This window comes from Bufo bufo, chromosome 3, assembly GCF_905171765.1.
Source record: "Bufo bufo chromosome 3, aBufBuf1.1, whole genome shotgun sequence".
NCBI lineage: Eukaryota > Metazoa > Chordata > Amphibia > Anura > Bufonidae > Bufo > Bufo bufo.
Window position 1 is genome coordinate 664,009,584 of NC_053391.1, and position 16,361 is coordinate 664,025,944.

Sequence of the window (16,361 nt, forward strand, 5' to 3'; positions counted from 1 at the left end):
AGGTCTCTGCAATGCGATCCTCTGTTCAATAGAAGTAGTTTTCTTCCCTGCTTGTCAGAAGAAGACCAGAACTTCTGCACCAGCATGGCAGAATACCTGAGAAGACGAATACTGGGAAAGTAAGAAGAAACTATATTGTCAGCTGCCAGAGGTAGAAGGAGACTGATTCTGTCCAGAACCCACCACCCAAGGGGGGCACATGGAGAGGTTGATAAAAAAAAATAAGTGAATTTTTATCCAGATGCCTTTAAAACAACTATCAATAGCTTTTTCGTATGAAAGTGATTCATAACATACCCCATGTAATGGGCGGACGGGTTATTATACGTCTACGTTTATCGCTCAGAGATGTATTGCTTCCTGAGGCTTCATCCTCATGACCTCTGCTGACATTTCAGCAAATGTAATTGTCCTCTCATGGCGTGTATGTTGCACATTACGAACACGACAGATGCCCTTCGCCATGTTTACAGTGCACGCTCCAGCAGCTGTCCACGCTAATGCCTCATATCCATACCAGCCATACAATCTGCGTCTCTGCTCTTTACGTGCCATTTCCATGAAGCTACGGCATGTGTCCTATCCATTCCCTCACTGCGGGCTGATGTTATTCTCCCATGGCATTATCATTTGTCTTATGAGGATGCCACAGTATTTAATTAGATCTCCTTGGAGAAACGCTCCCCCCAACATCTTATCCCGTTGTGCAATTATGTGATTTTCTGCTCACATGGCTATAGACCCGGGGTGCACAAAGTTTTCTGGTTGGCGGACACCTTGCCAGACTGAACCAATGACGAGGGCCGAAAATAAAATTTTAAGGGGTATTAACAACTGAAATACTGTATTTATGGCGTATTGTACATAGAGTATATACCATTAATGTCTAGCTATAGTCCCAAGGCTCCCATGTAATGGGAGAAACGCATGAAAAATACATGTGAGCAGCCACAAGACATACATGTCTGTTACCAGATGTTTGGGGGCCACACAGAATGGCATCAAGGGCCACAGGTTGTGCACCCCTGCTATAGACCCTCCAGGAAGACATACAAGCCGGTTTGTTTTCCCCCCCAGAAACAGCTCCACCCGAGTCCTTAGGTGGTTTCTGGTATTACAGCTTAACTACATTCAATTTAGCTGCAATACAAGATACAGCTGCTGTCCACACGAACACCTTATATCCATATCCTCCTAGGCATAGAAACCTTGTAGGATATTAAAGGGGTTTTGGGGGATTACTAGATTAGATAGACAAATAGATAGCAGGCTCGGACTGGCCCACAGGGGTACCCTGAGCAAGGTGGGCCCCTAGTCTCCCACCCCCTGCACAAGTGGCACATAACACAGTAGACTTTCTTCATTACATACATATATTCAATGTACAGCACCTCAACCAGCCGGTGTTCATAGAAAAAACTTGTTAGATTATTATAGAAACTCCCCAGTTTATTATTATAGACACGATCAGAGCTGAGATGACTTCTAGGTGTAGAGGAAAGCTACCAGTATCCTCCTCTCCCCAGGACCTACCTTCTCAAAGGTGCTGCATTGACCCCCATATTCAATCATCTGGTAGCATCTTACAGCTGTGTGAGCAGGTAATATGTGAATGTATCTGTACGGTGGGCCCCCAAAATACATTTTACTGGTGGGCTCTAGGCACCCCAGTCTGACTGATAGATATTGATAGATATGAGATAGATAGATATGAGATAGATAGATAATAGATAGATAGATAGATAGATAGATAGATAGATATGAGATAGATAGATAGATATAAGATAGATAGATAGATAGATAGATAGATGATAGATAATAGATAGATAGATAGATAGATAGATAGATAGATAGATAGAGATATGAGATAGATAATAGATAGATAGATAGAGAGATAGATATAAGGATAGATAGATAGATATAAGGATAGATAGATAGATAGATAGATAGATAGATATAAGGATAGATAGATATAAGGATAGATAGATATAAGGATAGATAGATAGATAGATATGAGATAGATAGAGAGATAGATAGATAGATAGATAATAGATAGAGAGATAGATAGATAGATAGATAATAGATAGATAGATAATAGATAGATAGATAGATAGATAGATAGATATGAGATAGATAGATATGAGATAGATAGATAGATAATAGATAGATAGATAGATAGATAGATAGATATTAGATAGATAGATAGATAGATAGATAGATAGATATGAGATAGATAGATAGATATGAGATAGATAGATAGATAGATAGATATGAGATAGATAGATAATAGATAGATAGATAATAGATAGATAGATAATAGATAGATAGATAATAGATAGATAGATATGAGATAGATAGATAATAGATAGATAGATAATAGATAGATAGATAGATAGATAGATAGATATGAGATAGATAGATAGATAATAGATAGATAGATAGATAGATATGAGATAGATAGATAATAGATAGATAGATAATAGATAGATAGATAATAGATAGATAGATAGATAATAGATAGATAGATAATAGATAGATAGATATGAGATAGATAGATAGATAGATAATAGATAGATAGATAGATAGATAGATAGATATGAGATAGATAGATAATAGATAGATAGATAGATAATAGATAGAGAGATAGATAATAGATAGATAGATATATAAATATTAGATACATATTTTTTATTTATTTTCTTGTGTTATATTTTGTAGGTGGCAGTGATGTCCCCTCTGGCGGTCGAGCATCTAAAGCCTCTGCCAAGAACATGTCTATCCTCGACGGTAAGTTCCTTTTGAAGGGTATAAAGGAGACAACGTTTTGACGTTTCTCTCTTGTTGTGAAGAGCTCAGCCATTTCTTGGTTGTATCTGCCTCTGGCAAAGCTGGGTGACAACCAGTATGGCCGCCCTTTACTTCCTCATGGCTTCTTACCCTGCTTTTTCTGACAAGTTTGACCATAGTGGTGAAAAACAAATCCGGCACAATGGATGCTTTGCAGTAAAATCTTCCGTTTATTTCCGTGGTTACGACTAAGGACTCTGTCCGAAACGCGTCAACTGGCATACGGCTTGTGTCTGCACTGTCTGTACGTGGAGATATGTTGCTGTAATAAACTGAACATTTTACTGCAAAGCATTCATTGTGCCGGATTTGTTTTTCCCCGTTACGTCTTGAATTCCCTGGTCCTTCCGTGCACGCGGACTATTCATGCATAAGGTGAGCTGGAACCGCAACTTACTTTCAAGTTTGACTCGAGTAACCTCTACATTTCTGTTTGCCAGGAATTTTGCGTGGTTGGCCACATATTTCCTCCTTGCGTCACGCCGCCCGCGGTCCCGCTCCCCACCTTTTTGTTACTTGATCACATGAAACTATTGCACAGACATGAGAATTATCAGAAGTGGATGATTGGGGTTTATTTTAATCCGTGCTGTACTTGGTTACACAAGCGCTGAATGTCCTCGCCTCTCGCTCTCGGTAGAAGTTATTATGGCAGAAAAAGAGATTTCCTTGTCCTTTCAGCTGGAGCTGTAACTCTGCAGGGACGCTTAGAGACGTATTCCGCTGCTGGAAGACGGTTCTATCTTGTAATTACCTTTTCATGGAGCGAGCTGCCGCAGAACTGCTGCTGGCTCTCAGGGTGTGCTGGGACTTGTAGTTTAGCCATAGCTCGGGGATGACTTTAGCACCAGTTCGACTTTCCTGTAAGGCCACTGCACTGCCACCATGGCGAACCCATTCCAGTAGAATCTGGGTTTCAAAAGCTGAATGTCGCTATTTCCCTTCTGATCCCTCCTGTGTGCGCTAAATCAGCAGGTTTTGACCATAGTCAAGTAGCACTCTAGGACCACATTTGGGATATTTCTAAAAACACCTTCTGTGTTCCAAAAAAGGGATTCAAATTGAAAATCTGCAGAAAAAAAAATGCAATTGTTAAATTTCACCACAGTAAAGGGTTACAATCGTCCTCAAACACTGCGCGCCGTCTCCTCAGACAGCTGATCGGCGGGGGTGTTGGACCCCCGCCAATCTGATATCGATGATGTCACCGGCACTAGTGTGCCAGCTTTGGCGCTGCCCTAGCCTGTAAAACACGCCCATCAGAGTCGATGACGTCACCAAATACACTGCTTTGCCGAAGCCTCTGCCTAGCAGTGTAAAAATATAAACAAAAAAGCCCTTTCCCTGCGCGATCCGGGGCAGGGCAAGAGAGAGCATCGGAGCATGAAATGCCCCGATGCTCATATCAGGGGTGCCAGAGGGGTGAAGATGGGGACACGTCTGGGTTCAGCTCTTAACCCGGACAACCCCTTTAAATACGGTATTAAGTCTAGTCAGTTGCCTCAATTCGCTAGTTCCTCTGAACGGTTTAGTTAAAGGGGTTTTCTGGGAAATGATAACGATGACTTATCTTCACGATTGGTCATCATTATCACATCGGCGGCGATCCAAGTGCCGGCATCCCCGCCAATCAGCAGTTTCATGGAGCCGATGCACTCACCGAAGCTTTGGTGAGCGATGCAGGCTCCAGGCAGCTTTCCAAGGATAGCGCCGTACATTGTATAGTGGCAGTACTTGGTATTGCAGCTCAGCTCCATTAACTTCACTGGGGCTGAGCTGCTACTAGGCAACGTGACCGATGTACAGTGATGTCTCCGGCCTAGGAGGAAGCTGCGGCTCTCCAGTCCCAGGTGTCACACCCTTCACAGATCTGATACTGATGACCTATCCTGAGGATAAGTCATAAATATCTTCTCCTGGACAACCCCATTATATTCACTTTGTAAATCCATTCTGCAATAGTCGTCGGCCCGCTAAGCCTCCATGATTTAGAGATAAGGAGACGCGCCGCAGCCAGTAAATATTTACTCAGGTCTAGACCCTTAGGAGGAAGCGCACCAGGGAAAAGATGTGTGGTATGCCTATCTGTCCTAAAAGTTGTCATTTTAATAAATCTTGAAAATTGCTAATTTTTCGAGTTTTTGCAACTTTTTTTTTTTTTCTAGACAAAAATAGTAAACATACAGTAGCAGCCCATATTTGCCAGTAACATAAGTACAACATGTCACACAAAAAAAAACGGTGTCAGAATTGCCTTGGCTATGTTAGTGTTCTAAAATAATTACCACATGAAGGGACACATCAGATTAAAGCTGTCCTTTAAGGCGAAAATAGGGGTTATACCATGATTGATGTGAAAAATGAAAATCCGGCATCATACAGTACAGGGCAATCTCAAACAAAGCTAGAACCAGCCCTGGACCTCACATGGATCCAGAGATCTCCCCATTCATGGTCCAATTGCTCTGCCAGATTCTCTTCAGCCTGGCAGTCCGGTGGGGCGTGTCCTTTCTGCTGCAGCTCTTTCCATGTAACTGTCACAGCTTCTAACAGAACATATGGCTGGTGGCAGTTGAAGATTTAAACTGAGCGCGTGCGACCAGCTCAGTGAGACGGACAGAAAAAATAAGGAAAATAACAAACAGCAGGTGGCGCTATACAGATGCATTTTATTGAATAAATCAGTGGCTAGACTAAAATTTTTAATTACATGCAATTACAAAAGTATTCAGATCCAGGTGCTGGTTTGAAAAATGTAGAATATCCTTCATGACACAACCCCTTTAAGGGGTCAAAGGTTATCTGTCACCTCTCCTTGTTAAGTGCTTGTGTTCTCCATGGTATAAGACTTCAGGAGCATTGATTCTTAAAGCTCTGCATTGTGCCGTTCCTTGGTTACTCTTCCTAGAAATGTATTAATTTTCTTGCGAAGTTCTAAAAATGGCGCAGCCGCTAGACAGACGGTGGTCTCTCATCTGCTCCCTCATCACTGCTGACACGCATCGCTCACATAGTTCGTGGACTTCAGTATCCGTAGACGTTCCTTCTGACCTTTTATGGTGGAGGTGAAGCTCCAATAACAGATTTGATTTCCGCCTGACAGTGCGCAGAGGAACGATCGTCGTGTAATGTTTAACCGTTTCCTTCTCAGTCGTATGCAGTGATCTGCAACCTGTTGTGAAACTACAACTCCCAGACTGCCAAAGCGATGGGAGTTATAGTTTTTCAACAGTTGGAGATTCACAGATTGTTGACCAGCGCTCTGCATGCTGAAGGCCGACCAGGCGGCAGATGCTTTGGACTTGTTCTGCTATTTACGTAGATGACCGCAAGGAGGAATGTGGACTTGGGACCCCCCATTTTATTAATCAGTTGGGGGGTCCTTTTTGGGGAGAGTCAGGTGACCTCCATACACTTCAGATAGTAGCTGATCCTGCTGGTAGGGTGGACCGTATTTCATCTAAGGTACAATGACTTCAGCTTATAGGAGAAACCACAGCGCTCTGCCTGATCCATTACTCAACACGTATCAATGGCGTCCGACAGACCCCTGTTGACTGATAATGGGGTTTATCGGGGTTCCATCACGAGAAGAGTATTGATGCTTGCAGCGCTATTCTTCTCGTGAAATCTGATAGAATTGGAGACAGGAGAATGTGTAAGGCCAGCTTTGGACTCATACCAGTCTGTACGGTAAAGCTTTTCCTATAGTTCATGCTGCACCCGTGAGCTCCCGGCTAAGCTGTCGCTGGAAGCTCATGCATGGATACGTGCGTTTACGGCTTTAGAACTTTTTCATGAAGTCTACGTTTTGGAACCACCAATGGAGCGACCAACAGTACCACATGACCTGTGATGTCACGGCGAGGATAGCCCCTATAGAGCACGCTCATAGACTGACCTGTAAGTGGATGGCGATCTTTTAAAAACCCTATAGATATTAAAACCATATCCTATAAAGCAGATCGCATCTGCTGAGCAGTCCTGATCTACTGATTGTCAAAAATGTTTATTGCCATTTATTGGGCCAAAAAGAGGCGGGGTTTATGTAAATTTAGGGCGTGGCTTATTTTTGCAGCTTTAAATTAAAATTTGGGGCTCGGCAGCAATTTTGGATGAGCAGGTTGACCATCAATTTGGAAAAGGTTGTTTGCCATTTTAGTAGCAGTGCTTGAAGTTTCCTACTGAGTGACAGCAAGCAGAGGTCTTGAAAACTGAGAGGCATTTCTACAGGAAGCATCTTGGTTAGTTGAGATACTAACCTTCTGTTTAAGCGGTTTATGGCCACCTAGTGGTTGTGTGGTGAATTGCAGCCTGTCAAGGATATTGCTCACATACTGTAATATTGTATTGAATCAGATTTATCACCACTTTCGAGCAAAGGGGCTGCCAAGGGCACTACTGCTTTGCCCGCTTCTGCTTGAGTCCGGTTTTTTTCCACCACTATTAACCCCTTCTTACACTAACTGTACATAATAAGTGCGTCCGGAATGTATGGAGCGGGCTCCTGCTCCATGCACAGCGAGTGCTGGCTGCATTATACAGCTGACCCCTGCCTGCTGTGTCCAGGATCGGCGATAACTCCAATTCTGGCCTTTAAGATGCGGTGATCACTAGCAGCTGTAGCATCTAAGCAGTTGAACAGAGGGAGGTGACTTATGAAGGCCCCCAGGGCTGCCATGTGAAGACTCCTATTATGTCCTGCCAGAGGTGGAGAACGCCAGAAAATATAATAATAATCTTGATTGATACAGCGCCACCATATTCCGCGGCGCTTTACAATTCAGAGGGTTCATGTACAAAACAAAAGACATTACAAAATAACAGGGTCATATACAACTGAAACACTAGGAGTGAGGGCTCTGCTCGCAAGAGCTTACAATCTATGAGAAAGTGGGGGTGACACAAAAGGTAAAGTTGATTGTTATGCGAAGTGGTCCAGCCATCTTTGTACTGAAAGGAGCGGTGCAGGCCGAGCTGCGTGAGCTAGTGCTTAGGGTCCATTCACACGTCTGATGGCGCCCCCATAAAACTGCCTATTCTTGTCCGCAATTGCCGGAAGATTAGGGGCACACTCCGGAAATGCGGATGCAGACAGCACACTGCCCCATAGAGAATGAATGGGTCCGCACCCATTCCGCAATTTGCAGAACCCATTCTAAGGCCTCTTTCACACGACCGTATGGCTTTTTCAGTGTTTTGCGGTCCGTTTTTCACGGATCAGTTGTTCCGTTTTTCCGTATGGCATATACAGTATACAGTAATTACATAGAAAAAATTGGGCTGGGCATAAAATTTTCACTAGATGTTTCTGCAAAAATGGAACGGATACGCAAGACATACAGATGCATTTTCGTATGTGTTCCGTTTTTTTTGCGGACCCATTGACTTGAATAGAGCAACGGAACGTGATTTGCGGGCAATAATAGGACATGTTCTATCTTTCAACGAAACGGAATGCAATCGGAAACGGAATGCATGCGGAGTACATTCAGTTTTTTTTGCGGAACCATTGAAATGAATGTTTCCGTATACGGACCACAAAAAATGACCCGTAAACAGAAAAAAAAAAAAAAAAAACGGTCGTGTGCATGAGGCCTAACGGTGGAGGACGGTCAGAATTAGTGCAGTGTTCGGTACAAGTGATCGATCGCACGTGTAAGTCCCCTAAGCGATGTAAATGAAAATGTCAAAAAAAAGTTTAATTAAGAAAAAAAAACTAGTGGCGAGCGAAGCGAGCTTCAGATGTTACACCCAAAGTCGCTTCATTCAAAATTTCAGATTAATACTTTACGGAGATCCATCTTCATACAGTATTAAAATGTATGGGCTCCAATGAGCCAAAGTTCGTTATTCGCAAAGTCGCGCGAGACTTCGTTGAATAACTTTGGTAATTGATTTTTAAGGTGAAAGACTTTCCAAGTGGTACCTTGGAACCGAATCAGAGTTCGGGAAATGTTTTTTTACAGTATTAATCAATTTCTGAAGTAGTTATGCAAAGTCTCACGAGAGTTCACGAAGTAAGAACTTTGGCTCATCGGAGCCAATACGTTCTAATACTGTACTGAACGCTCGCTCCGTACAGTATTGAAACAAAGTTTTATGCAAATCGACTTCGGATGTTTCATCCAAAGTCAATTCGCTCATCCCTACACATAATAGTCACGAACCCCTTCCCCTCTATATTGCGAGATATTGGGGGGGCTGGGGAGTGCCAATACTCCAGGCAAAAGTTTTGAAATTTTTTTGCATTAAGCCCGTACACAGTCTCCAACATAATATGATTTTTAGAGCATACTAAACTATAAACCCATATAAACCTAACAATAAAAAACTATTTTTCATTTCTCTGCTGCGTCCTCAACTTGCGTCCTCTGACCTGGTGGGTAATTAAGCCTTGCTATGGACTGTAAAGGGTCAGTATTGCCGATCTTGATATCCAGGAAGCTGAATAAAAAGGAATTTGCAAAGACAGTAATAAAGAAATGAAAAACAACACCACCTGTCTAATAAAAGCAGCGAGAACATGGCGTACATAATATAGTAAAGGTCAGACGAGAGGTGGCATGTGCAGAGAAATGTAATTCTCCTCTGTGGGGTGCAGAATGGTGGTGTGCTGGTGGGGGGGCAAGTTGTCTTAGAGTTGTGCTCAGTGGACCGCGTGACAGGGGATGACTGATCAGCGCCTCTCACAGTGACGCCAAGAAGTGAAATATGGAGACGGATATTAAAAAAAGAGCACTTTGTGTTTACGCAAACCTGCAATATCCTCTGCTAGATTCCTTCCCTGATACCGTGTTCCCGGCCTTGCACCTTAATTTCATGGTATGAATTAACATGCGCTCATGAGGGTATAAGGATTTTTTTTAAAGGCTGTGTACACCTCCAGAGGCAATTTTTTTTTTTTTTTTTTTTTTTTTTATGATTGCATTTTACTTATTTTTGGCTAAAAATCATTTTTTCAATTGGCCTTTGGTAAAAATATTGAGCCGTTCTGCCACAAAGGGTTAAATGTTTTAGCTGTGTGACTGATACTTTCGCTTTGTGCTGGTCATCTAATAAACCTCTAAATCTCTTAATTACTGAGAAGTGATAAAAACTTATTTAGGGTCCATTCACACGTCCGTATGTGTTTTACGGACCTGCAAAACACGAACACCGGCAATGTGCGGACCGCACATCGCCGGCACTCTCATAGAAAATGCCTTTTCTTGTCCGAATAGGACATGTTCTATCTTTTTGCGGATCCGCAAATGCAGCACATTCCGGCCCCATTGAAAATGAATGGGTCCGCACCTGTTCCGCAAAATTGCGGAATGGATGCGGACCCATTTTGCGGACGTGTGAATAAAGCAACATTTTTATCATTAGGATAAGAACTGAGCTATAATGAGTGTTTATAAGGGTAAAAAGCAGAGATAAGGAGCCCTTCTGCCCCTGGTCTGACTGAAAAGGCAGAAAATCCACAGGAAGCTAGTAGAGCATCTCAGCTCTCTACAGAAAAAAGACTCCATATTTTTAATAAAGACCAATTTGCTTTAAATGAGTACAATGCAATAATAAAATAAAATTGCCTCCAAAGGTGTACATAACCTTTAAGAGTCGAAATTCTGCTGTTCTGCGAAGGGTGAGGAAAAGTCATTCTAAGGCCGAATGCACACGCACTGACGTCCTTGATTGACAGGGCCAGGCAGCGTTCGTCTCCTCCTGCCGGACCTGTGTGCTGGGACTGCGCAGCTGCGAGATTCATGCAGCACACAGGGTCGGCGGGAGAAGACTAACGCTGCCTGGCCCTGTCGATCAAGGACGGCAGGGCGTGACTTGAGGTGGGCAAACTGAGCCTCTAGGAGCAGGAGCAACGCCCCCCCTGCTGTTAGAGGCTAATTAGCATATCATCAAGGTTAAAATTGTACAGTAACGGGGGCATCCATAAGCATGAGATTAGGAGAGTTAGGCCCCTTTCACACGGGCGAATTTTCCGTGATTTTCACGCATCACTTGTGCGTTGCGTGAAAATCGCAGCATGCTCTATTTTGTGCGTGATTTAACAGTGATCATTTTTCTAAATATATTTAATTAACTAATTCCCACCCCTTAGATTAAAATAAACATATACTTACCTGACTGTTGTCTTCCGTCTCCCCTGGTTACGGCCACCGTTCTTCTCAGGAATCGCGGTGGCCGCGCTTGCGCAGACGACTTCTTCTCTTCTCCCGGCCGGCCGTGCACAGTCCCGAAAGCACACGCCGAGGCCGCACATGCGCTAGTCACCAGGGCGCATGCGCGGCCTCGGCGTGCGCGTTCAGTCCAGCGCGCGGCCCTGCCGGGAGAAGACTTCAATCAAGATGGAGCCCGCCCCCTGCCGAGTGCCGAAACCAGCGTTCTACACGTGCCTCTGCGAATGAGCCGAGGCATTCTTCCAGCTCATCCGGCTCAGACTTGATAAAGGGGACTCTAGCACCCCGAAACGCGTTGTCTCACGAATAAATGGAATACTGCTGAAACAAAAATATTGCCTACGACCGGTTGATTCGTGTGCCCTCTGTGGTCCACACGCTCTATCTAAGGTCCAGCGTACTTTTCTTCATACCGTTACCCGAGTGGCAGGGTGGCTCCTGCCCAAGGCGATCGGACGAATCTAGGCTGCACCAACCGTCACTCATCTACACTCGATCTCCATTGCAGTTGCATCCAATTGATGCAACCGCAATAGGTGAGCAAACCATTTCTTTTATTAGAAATTTGATTTGCTGAATTTACTCACCCTATGAGCGCCTTCTCTATCCTATTGGCCATTATCTGCTGAGTGCCGAAACCAGGAAGTGGACAGCGCGCCAGGAGCAGGTAAGTATGAAACGGCGTGTTGATAATACCCCTTTAACTGGGAGTGACACTGCAGCAGTTCAAATGAGAATCCAAGACAGAAATTGACGCAGCTTTTCCCATGGTTTTTCATTTGAATTGCTGCGGTCCCATTACCGGTTTAGCTCCTTTGACATTCACAATGTCCGTTGCTCCCAGAGGCTCATTTGCATATAATAATACTTCGTTTTTCTCAGCAATCCAAAAGAGCTCTGAAAAATGAAAGGTGGAATCTGATTGGTTGCTACGGGCAACTAAGCTAGTCTGGGCCTATAAGGGCCCGTTCACATCTCCGGTGAATGTTTCTGGCAGGATCACAACCTGCCACAGGTAACCACTAGATCACTGCTGGATCACCATTGACTGTAATGAGGTCCGGGGTTAATTCGGCGACTTTCTGGCATAAATTCCGGGTCTCGGCCAGACAAGTAGCGATGCCTGCAGCTGTTTTTGTTCGTCCGACTGCCGGCATTTATGCCAGATCAGGCAGCCGGGACATCTCTGACGGAGATGTGAACACAGCCATGTACAGGGACAGCAGTAGGTGTGGGGGATGATGTGATGCTGTAGTCAAAATGAAATGAATGAGTTTTCGTATTTGTTTTTTGCACTGACTTTCAGAACTCGTCAGCTTTAGCGGATCTCTGTGCCATTGCTTTTTTTTCTTTATTTCTTTTATGCAGAACTGGGTGAACAGGTCAGATTTTTTTCTTTTATTGCGGTCTGTTTAAGCGCCATTTAAGTTAATTGCAGCGAGTTCATAAATCTATATTTCTGCTTTTAAAAGACTACATAGGAAAGGAACATCTCTAAAACCGCACTCTACAGCAATTATCCCTAAAAGCCTGAGTATGTCATACTGAGACACACTATGTTAGCAGATGATTCTGTAGACACAGAATGTTCTAGAAATTTTGTAAGCAACCATTAATATATAGAGAGGAATAAATATGTGTACACCGGTTCATCAGCTTTTATTAAAGCCATTTTGTTGGTCATATCAATGTTCCCAAAGTCACAAAGATGGGATTGTGTGGAGGCACAGATCTGGAGAAGGGTAGAAAAAAAATTTCTGCTGCGACGAAAGTTCCCAAGAACACAATGGCCTCCATAATTCTAAAATAGAAGAAGTTGTGGAACATCGCTGACTGTTCCTAGAGCTGGCCACCTCACCAAACTAAGTAATCGGGGGAGAAGGACCTTGGTAAGAGAGGTGACCAAGAACCCAATAGTCACGCTGGCCGAGGTCCAAGAATCCTCTGTGCAGATGGGATAAACTTCCAGAAGTTCAACCATCACTGCAGCACTCCACCAATCTGGGCTGGATGGTAGAGTGGCCAGAAAGAAGCTTCTCCTCAGTGAAAAACCTAAGAAAGTCCATCTGGAATTCATAAATAAGCACCTAAAGGACTCTGACTGTGGGAAACAAGTTTCTCTGGTCTGATGAAACCATGATTGAACTTTTTGGTCTCAATTCTAAGCGTCTGGAGGGAAGTAAGCAGTAACCAATACCATCCCTACAGTGAAGCATGGTGGTGACAGCATCATGCTGTTGGGGTTGTTTTTCAATGGCTAGGACAGGGAAATTGGTCAGAATTGAGGAAAAGCTGAATGGAGCAAAGTACAGAGATATTCTTAATGAAAACCTGATGTAGACTGGGCTGAAAGTTCACCATGATCCTAAGTACACAGCCAAGACAACACAGGAGTGTTTTAGGGACAACTCTGTGAATGTCCTTGAGTGGTCCAGCCAGAGCCCTGTCTTGAACCCAATTGAACATCGCTGGAGAGACTTGAAAACAGCCATCCACCAATTGTCCCATCCAAACTGACAGAGCCTGAGAGGATCTTCAGAGAAGATTGGCAGAAAATCATCAAGAAGACTGGGGGATGTAATCGTTGCCAAAAGGGCTTCAACTAAGTCCTGAGTAAAGGGTCTGAATACTTATGTCAATGCAGGATTTTCCATTTCAATAAATTAGCAAAGATTTTGAACATTCTGTTTTCACTTTATGGGGTATTTCTATCTACTATCCATCTCATATCTATCTGTTATCATTAGTTGGTAAATGAAAAAGTAGACATATGGGGCTCCAATAAGGTACAGGGAACACTCATACCCAGTAGGCCCGCATTCGCAGTAGAGCACAGGGAACGCCCAGAGCTCCCTAGTTCGAATGCGCTGTTAGGCAAAGCTGAGGGCCACTGAGAAGGATTGATATCGGGAGGCACTGCGTACACTTGTGCTCACCTGGTGAGGGTCCCCTGATGAACCGCTAACATCTAACTATGAGGAAACACATCAGGACTGAATTAGGGAAAGTGTAAGGTTACTATCACATCTGTGCTTTGGTTTCTGGTTTTGAGGTCCAGCAGAAGATTTCAAAACGGTTCAGTTTGATTTAACACATCAGGATGCATCCGTTCCGTTAAGTTCTGTTCAATCAAAATAAGGCAAAACGGATCAGTGAACGGAGCATACCCCATTCACAATACATTTGCCCTAAACGGAACCATTTTGTCCTGGTTTTGAGATCCGGCAGAGGAATGCCAAAATGCTGATGTGAAAGTAGCCTAAGTAGAGATACACTCCACGCCCTTTTCATAGCCAGTTAGGCAGGGTATAACAGGGAGCTAGTTACAGGGAGAAGTAGTTACTGGAGCAACGTACATGCATCATACTAGGTATTCTGGATAGATTGGAAGAAGGCATATGATGTACCAATGATGACCCATGACTGATGTGGTTTATAATAAACCAAGGTCAACCTGAATGGATGAAGATTGCCTTTAGAAATGCATACATCTGAAGACCAATGAGCTCATGTAAGTGGATGCTGACTAAATTGTGTGTGTGTGGGGGGGAAAGGGTTATGCGGACTGGTGTGCCGGGAACAAGCCACAAAAATCCTAATTTTGTCGTGCATTTTTTAGTTTGACTGTGTAACCTATGAGTCTATGAAGGTCAAGGTTTTAGACTTTAGTCCAAAATATCGAACACCTGAAAAAGTAGTATTTGCCAAATATATATATAGAATCTGCAGCTTACAGCATGGCTGAGTGAGGGACGCAATGTTCTTGTGACTAGGGCTTGTCTATTAGGCACAAAGCAATGACAACAACAGCTAATTTTAATCAGAGAACCAAAGTCACAGAAGACGTCCACAGAAGAGCTTTCATTTCACAATTCTAAAGAATCAGCTGGCCCCCATTCAGATTTAGACAAAAAATAGGTTTGCTCATCCAAGCAGGACAGTTTTTACTTGTAAGCCATGGCTGGGTAACTAAAAGATTAGCGTTCACTTCTTACCTTCATTTCATACATTTTATTCAAGCCCTTTCTCAAACTACAGCTCATATTATACATAGAGAGTAATTTCCAAAAGAGGCAGGAGAGACACAGATCTTGTCACTCTTGCAACCTTGACAAGAAGGTACATAAGATATACATTAAAAAAAGGTAGTGCAGTCTGAAGGCAGCGCGTTAGAGCTGGAGAGGCTGAGCAGACACATAGTATAGCTTTGTGGGAAAGGATTCAGCAAAACATATATCAGTAGTAATATGTTAGGGCAACTGGACTTTTTTGTTTGTATTTTGTTTCGAAGACGTTTCAGTAGTCATCCAACTGGCTTTTCTCAATTAAAATGACTTGTACAAGGAATCTCCAGCATTCCACTCATGCTTTAGTTGGCATAATCTGTTCATAATCTGTAGCATTTGATTGACAGAACTTATTAGGTGTGATTAAACTGCCTCGGGAAATGTGTTAGAACAGCATTGTAGGCGGCAGCCAGTAGATGTTACACCCCTCCACCTCTATTCAAGCTTGGTTTCCCTACTTTGACGTATTTAGCTTCTTTCACAACGCTTTCACATCCCTTTCTCTGTCTAAGATGCGAACCTCGCTGTCATCAAATTAGTATCCTTTGTCCTTAAGGTGTAGGTACAAAGCTATGTCCTGACCACTGGTGTTGGCTCTTTTGTGCTTGGCCATACATTGATGTGTATTAGGTACAGTGAGGAACAGAAGTATTTAAACACCCTGCGATTTTGCAAGTTCTCCCACTTAGAAATCATGGAGGGGTCTGAAATTCACATTGTAGGTGCATTCCAACTCTGAGAGACAGAATAAAAATAAATAAAAAATTCAGGAAATCACATTGTATGATTTTTAAAGAATGTATTTGTCTTGCACTGCTGAACATAAGTATTTGAACACCTGAGAAAATCAGTGTTAATATTTGGTACAGAAGCCTTTGTTTGCAATTACAGAGGTCAAATGTTTCCTGTAGTTCTTGACCATGTTTGCACACACTGCAACAGGGATTTTGGCCCACTCCTCCACACAGATCTCCTCTAGATCTGTCAGGTTTCGGGGCTGTCGCTGTGCAACACGAAGTTTCAACTCCCTCTAAAGATGTTCTATTTTAAGTCTGGAGACTGGCTAGGCCACTCCAGAACCTTGATATGCTTCTTACGGAGCCACTCCTTGGTTATCCTGGCTGTGTGCTTCGGGTCGTTGTCATGTTGGAAGACCCAGCCACGACCCATCTTCAATGCTCTGACTGAGGGAAGGAGGTTGTTGCTTAGAATCTCACAATAAATGGCCCCATTCATCCTCTCCTTAATACAGTGCAGTTGTCCTGTCCCC

At 43.3% G+C, this 16,361-nt stretch overlaps 1 protein-coding gene across 1 annotated transcript in view; it reads left to right on the forward strand.

The window, feature by feature from the left end:
* MRE11 (MRE11 homolog, double strand break repair nuclease) overlaps positions 1 to 16,361 on the forward strand; it is a 325,789-nt gene that overhangs the window by 198,849 nt on the left and 110,579 nt on the right. The window contains exon 16 of the mRNA XM_040426325.1: positions 2,719 to 2,787. Within this exon, the coding sequence (XP_040282259.1) occupies positions 2,719 to 2,787 (69 nt within the window). The remainder of the gene's footprint in view (positions 1 to 2,718; positions 2,788 to 16,361) is intronic.